This window comes from Lepisma saccharinum, chromosome 17 (genome assembly GCF_977018435.1).
Source record: "Lepisma saccharinum chromosome 17, izLepSacc3.1, whole genome shotgun sequence".
Taxonomy (NCBI): domain Eukaryota; kingdom Metazoa; phylum Arthropoda; class Insecta; order Zygentoma; family Lepismatidae; genus Lepisma; species Lepisma saccharinum.
Genome location: NC_139245.1, coordinates 40,075,231 through 40,081,984, shown reverse-complemented (window position 1 = coordinate 40,081,984; position 6,754 = coordinate 40,075,231). Strand labels below are relative to the sequence as shown.

Below are 6,754 nucleotides of genomic sequence, written 5' to 3'. Positions count from 1 at the left end.
TTTACAGACTTTATGAAGTGAGAAATATTTCTAAGAAAACATTATTTCCTTTTGCTCGCTTCCTTCACACTGAGACAGTGTGTAGTAAATGCACCACCATCTTGTTTTATATGTATATTGAGCATTTGTGATTGTACACTCGAAATCATTTTTTTTCAATAGCCAGCCTTTCTTCTAATTTAAAATGAGATATAGTCTTAAGTTGTAATTGGTTCAGGCAATTATTGGATGCAATGTACAAAATCCCAGCATTATCTTTCAAACACTCAACCAGGTGCTGACAAAATATTGCATCTTCGGGTAATTTAGGACATTTGAAGATATAATGTATAATTGTAATAATTTATTTTTAAATGTGTTCCCTTTAAATATACAGTCAAGGTTCCACAGTATTAACAAAAAACAATTTGAACTGGTTTTAATAATTTTTATTTTACTGTTTAACAAGTACACAAAATATGACGGCTGATGTGAATACAAGATAAAATCTATTTACATAGTTTTAACATGTAAATTTCATTTTTTTGACTAGATATTTTGAAGTTACCTTGGAAGACAAGATTTGCAGTTAAGACAGTTCTTAAGTTTTATTAGATTAGAAATAAAAAAAACACCATACTGCAATCCAATAAATCATAATGTAATACTTTCAAATAAAAAACAACTGGGGAGAAAATTGATACTTAATGGCCTTGATTTACCAAGTTAGACTTTAGGATAATCTTCAAACAATCCTAGCACCTCTACTGAGGTGAAGAATGTTCCCAAACCCAAAAATGGAACTGACATGTGGAGATGACCAAATTGTATGTTGTGATGTTATGGGGGGGGGTTATTGCATAATATTGATAGTCTGCAGAATATTACCAGTAGATATGGTGCTACATATCATGTACACCTAAGTATCTGATTTTGAAACTCAGCAGATTTTGTATCAATACTTCGGCTTCCTGTACATGGACAATATCTAGAAAGGAGGGGGGGAGGACTCCCCACAATTAATACTATAATTTATGGCATGTTAAAAACTCGCAAATTAACTATGCAAAAATAAAATTTACAATATAGGAGGATTTTAATACTTGCTTCTCCACACTGGGTTTTCTTTATTAAATTATGTGGATAATAAAGCATATAAAAAGTTGCATAGAAATTATTATATTGTTTATTTAATGAATCATATTTGCCTGCATACATACGAAATAAAGAATGAGCCTTCAGTTAATAATACTGTATTACCTAAAAAAAGTAAAGATGATGAAGTGTTGGATTGTTATTTTTATAATACTTATTTTGTTTACTTCTAATAATACTTAACAAATTGCTGAAGATGTGAATTGTGAAAGCTACAGATTAGTTACGACACTGACCAAAGAAGGGAACAATTGGAGATTACAACAAAGTATGAAGAACATAATATAAACAAGTTCCATGGACCCCTTTCGTAAAATTGAAGAATGGGGAACAAAAAAGAAGGAAATTGGGAGTGAACAGGGAAATAATCTGCAAGTGGGGAGTAAAATTTATGAAGTTTATTTTTTAAACATAAACACATGGAAAACAAGAATTTAAATCTTTACCCAGGTGTGTACGAAATTAAATACTACTCATGTGAAACAGTTGCATGGGAGTGAGATTTAGTGAACATGAAGAAGACAACAAGGAAAGGAACCTTAGAACTGGCCTGAGTGAACACATACAAATCATTCAGTTGGGAGAATATAATATTAGGGCTGAGCCGATACCACTTTGAACTGATGCAGATACTGTTACCGATTCCCACCGATACCGATACCTGAAATTCAAAATGATTAAAAGTTGTTCAAAATATTGATCAATATTAGAGTGCAAGTATTCTACTCCAATTGTGCATCAATTTATCAAGAATTTTGCTTTAAAATATTCAAGAATTACATCAGAATATTAAAATACATGTTATGCTATAACAAAATCAAGTTTTTTTGGTGCAAACTAAAAAGTAAGTTCGAATTTTGCATAATTTCCAGGATAATTAGACTGCGAAAGTGTCGTGCAGCATTTTTGCAGACCTCGTGAAAGACCAAAATGCCGGAAAGTATCGGCTGTTATCGATAAATAAATTCCAACCTATACATCGGTATTGGCTCAGCCCTATATAATATACTATCTGTACAAGAGAAAGAAATAGAAAGAAAAGTGCTCAGAACAAAAATAATTTGTGAGAACCAGAGCACAAAGAATGAATAGATATGAAGGTGATATTGGAGAGAAGTAGATCGATCTGATAAGAAACAAGTCGTCAATACCATAAACTTTTTAGCTTTCCCCATCAGTTTTTACTACAACGGTGAGTTTTGTTTATCTGATGATGTAAGGAGGGGAAGGAAGGGAATTACCAGTAGGGAGAAACGAATTTTCATCAGCCAAACTGGGCCAGTGCTGTACAATGGTAGATACTGACTTAACGCAAGACAGATGGTAGCCACAATGCAGTTTATAACCCCACATATTTTATCCTTTTAACCACTTTTTATTCTGCTTTTATCCTTTAATGTGACCTTTTTTTTTTGGACAAGCCTGAGGAAGGATCTGCCAGCAGATCCAAAACATCAAAATCTGAAGACAACTCATTAAACCACGTTAAGTAGTGACTTATGTTTCTCTTTAATGTTTACAAGTGGTGGTTGTATGAACCTTGAACATTTTTGAATGGTAAAGAGAGCTTGATCAAACGAATATCAGGGTTGAACACTTGTGAAAAAACAATATATGTTGATGCTATGCTTCTCATTTTGTTACCACTATAAAGGCAAGGTAACGAAAATTCATATCTCCAATGGTCCTATGAACTCGTAAAGTTAGTTGTATTATTCCTCTTGTGTTTACAGTTTTTACAAGCACTTGAACATGTTTTTTTGATGTAACATTTCAGGAATACACACACTCTTCATTGGACATTAATTTTTAGTTTGATCAAAGACGTGTTTAAATGCTTGTAACAACTGTAAACTACAATGTAACCAATACATGCAACACAAGGAAAAAAAAAATATTAGGCAGCTGTGGCAGAATTCTACAAGCTGCATAACTACTAAACATACTTGAGTAAAAATTAAACTGATTTTGCGCTCACAACTTCTTCTCGAACTGTTGGTTTGTATCGTAAACTCATCCCATCCATTGTAATGACAGGTATATGAGGGGGATGGATGTGTGGTTTTACCGTTACTCGCCTACCAGCAATGTCTATTTCGTAATGGGCATCTTTATTCATTATGAAGTCTGTCGTTATCTCACAGGCAGGACCTTCCTGTCTGTGTGATGGATGTCTCACAAATCCCATGCAAATCAACTTGTTGAGTGTAAATCCATACCTAAAAATATATTGAATGAAAGAATTTAAGCAGATACATGCTTCACCTATCACACTGTTAAAGAATGTGAAATGAAACTGTATGCCTAGAAGCATTATAGAAAATGCAAGAGATTTTGCACAGAAGTGACACATGATGCATCACCTGACATCTGGGTGAGAACAGACACTGTGCTATAAATATAAACCTTCGCACTGGAGGGACATGACCTGTTACAATGCTTTTTCAGTATCACTTAGTGTGAATTATGTCACCTTGCTCTGTTGGTTGTGCACGTGCAGTGTTTTACATAATGGCTCTTTATTAATAGAATACAGCATTGTTATTATGGCTGAGTTGATACTCTATTATGCTCCAAAATTGTAACAAAAGTTGTTCAAAATATTGATTAATATTAGTATGTATTGCATTCCAATTACAAGCATTAATTTATCAGTTATGGTTCAAAATATTCAAGAATCACAACAGAGTATTAAAATACCTCTTATGTAATCATCAAATATGTTTTTCCCACATGATTTTAGTGCAAAATAAATGGAAACTTTGAATTTCGAGGGCAATTAGACTCCACGAAAATGTTGTGCAGCATTTGTGGACACTGGAAAAGTGGTGAACAAAAGCCAACCAATACTGAAACCACTTGTTTTGTTTGATACATCAGTATCGGTTCAGCCGTAGTTGTAATCAGGGACCTGGGTATAATATCCAGTGGAGCTATGTTGCACAGTAGTTCAGTTCCCACTTTAAATTGTAGATCCAGTCCATTAATACCTTATTAATACTTCTTATAGTATAAAATTACATTGCTTTATCAAGGTAAAAAAGAGTTAAAACAATTCAAGAAATGTTTATAAAGTCTGACCACTTTTCCTATAATCTTCAATGCTATGCTTTATAAATAAGCTATGTAAACATATATTTATATAAATTATTAACAAAATTACTATCAAAAATGAAAAATTTAAAATAAACATTAAAATAATTAGAATGAACTAGTTGAATATTTAAAGAACCACTCCTTATATATTTATATAGTCCTTGTCCACCAATCAATTCACTTTAACCAGTCTGAGTGGACCTAAAACAAACATTACCAGAATCACAAGTGAAATATGCAGTGCCCAGTGTGTGGTAAAGTGTCACTTGTCACCGATGTGAAACCCCTTATGTTGCATGTCATTTTGGTGAGAAAACTCCCTAACATTTCCTGTCTAATATGTGGGTGCACAAGCCTAACAAACACGACTTAAAATAGTGGTGGCTAATGACGAAGAGAGTCTCCCTGGATATTGACTACTCTAGTTTTGAATAGCATTCTGAGCTATTAGCTCGCAATCTGCAGAGATGAGCGTAATGTTTACCTGTCCAAAATGAGAATCTCTTCGCAAATCATTCCTTGTACAAACAGAAGGAACACTAGCCCACATATAACATAAGAAAAAAATTGTAGAGCTCCTCATATGTGCATTATGCCTAAACAAATTGAATTTGAATAGAAATCTTACTAAGTACATAGTCCTGGATGTTACGAAGCAACAGCAATCACTTTCACAGCCTTTCTTCTGACTTCATCCAACATGTACTGATTTGGAGCAGATGGTTAAGTGTCTTTTTCTGAAGCATATGATTAAACATCTCAAGGAATAATAAAATCATAACTGTGTGAAGTTTGTAAAGCAGGCAATATCATTCCAGTCTAATATGGCTGCAATAATATGTACTTAAGGCATACTTGAAATATTTTTTTTCATTTTTGATAAGGTTAAAGCATGCCTGCTTAAATACACTAGGCATTTGTAGAAAAATAGACAAGAACTAGGTACAACTTAACAAAATAATATATATATTGAGGGCAGATTATAATAGCCCTATTATGTATACGAGAAAATTGTTAATACAATGAATATCCTTTATAGTAATTCCCTGACATCCATTAGTAGACTGGAATAACAAGTATTTGGTGACGATATCTCTGATGAAGTATACAGTAAATAAATAACAAAAGAGCATAGCATTAAAAATTACCAGGGCATAAGTTCATATATTTTGGCAATTTGTTGCATATGAGCAAGATGAACTGGATTTTTTTTTTTTTTTTTGCATTCATTGAACAAGATCTAACTTTATGAAACTTGGGATACTACAGTTACAAGGTGATAGCTGAAAATTCTTAAACCCAATGAAGTATTACTTCATGTCATGACCAAATATGAAGCTTGAATTTCAACTTGTAAGAAATTTTCAACCCCATTAGGTAAAAAATAGTTCACGTTTACTTGTAACACAAATTATTAATTACCCTGCAGAGGTAGTGAACCCAACATGTTCAGTGTTTCTGTAGAGAGGTTCTCCACCCCATGGCCAGATGTCCTTATCAGGATCAATGTCTTCGAGTAGGAAGAGAACTAGTCTTTTTGTAACACCCTGTTGCTTCTGCTTTTGTAATGCAAATTTTCCGATAAAGTATTCTTTCTGGAAAATAAGAAAGAGAATAAGAGTGGAAGCTATGGTTGGCACAGAGTATTTATATTAATCTTGCACTATAACAAGAATGCATTTATGAATTGTGATGATGATATATATATATATAAATAAACAACAACAACTTTCACACCACATGCTGGCAATACCCAGTTTTAATGCCCTTATAATGATATTTTGCATTGTGTGTTTTGTTCAAACAAAATATTTATGATCACTCCCAGTCAACACACTAACGTTCCCACAACGTTGTATGAATGTTGTATTTATGATGAATGTTGTATGTAGGGGAACAACGTTGTGATAACGTTGCAAAAAAACATTCCACTGAATACGCTTTAGTTTGGATGATCACCACCATGAGCGCCACAAGCGTCAGATCAGAGTGTTTTGTTTAATCTGAATTTGTGTGTGCACTGACCACCAAACCTTATATTTCCTACAGCGTGCACTAGATGGCAGTGCGACTCAAATGCAAAACAAACATAACTTTTAGTAACACAAATAAGGATACTTTCGATTGTAATTAGTGAAAAAAAGTGTTTTATTATCCTTCGAAAGATGTGTGAATATTGAAATTGTAAGGAAGATCAGAAAATGAAATGTGTTACATACAAGTGAAACTCCCATGACAAATATTTTTATTCCAGACTATATAATCAGGAGCTAAGTACTGCAAAAAGAAACTGATTACTAGGTGTAGTTAGAGATTGGTCAATTCATCACAATCTCCAGACTAACAATTGCCTATTTTGGTGGAGCAGGAAAAGGTTTTATAATATATAAAGAGAAACTGTGACGTTACAAACACGAGTTTTTCCTGTTACGCATATGTTATATACAAAAATGGCTTGGCAAGATTGATAATAGCTTACCATGCGAAATAATCATATTTTAAATATGCATTGTTGTTATATTCA

General features: G+C 33.1%; 1 protein-coding gene across 4 annotated transcripts in view; it reads right to left on the bottom strand.

Annotated features, from left to right (window-relative positions):
• Positions 1-419: 419 nt before the first annotated feature.
• The window catches only part of LOC146001684 (pyruvate dehydrogenase phosphatase regulatory subunit, mitochondrial-like), a 51,751-nt gene continuing 45,416 nt past the window's right edge, over positions 420-6,754 (bottom strand). For 3 of the 4 annotated variants that reach the window (XM_083139329.1, XM_083139328.1, XM_083139330.1), the window contains exons 16-17: positions 5,653-5,825; positions 420-3,353 (exon numbers count right to left, since the gene is read on the bottom strand). In XM_083139329.1, the coding sequence (XP_082995455.1) occupies positions 3,092-3,353; positions 5,653-5,825 (435 nt within the window). In that variant the 3' untranslated portion in view covers positions 420-3,091. The remainder of the gene's footprint in view (positions 3,354-5,652; positions 5,826-6,754) is intronic. The other variant, XM_083139331.1, reaches the window with a different exon arrangement.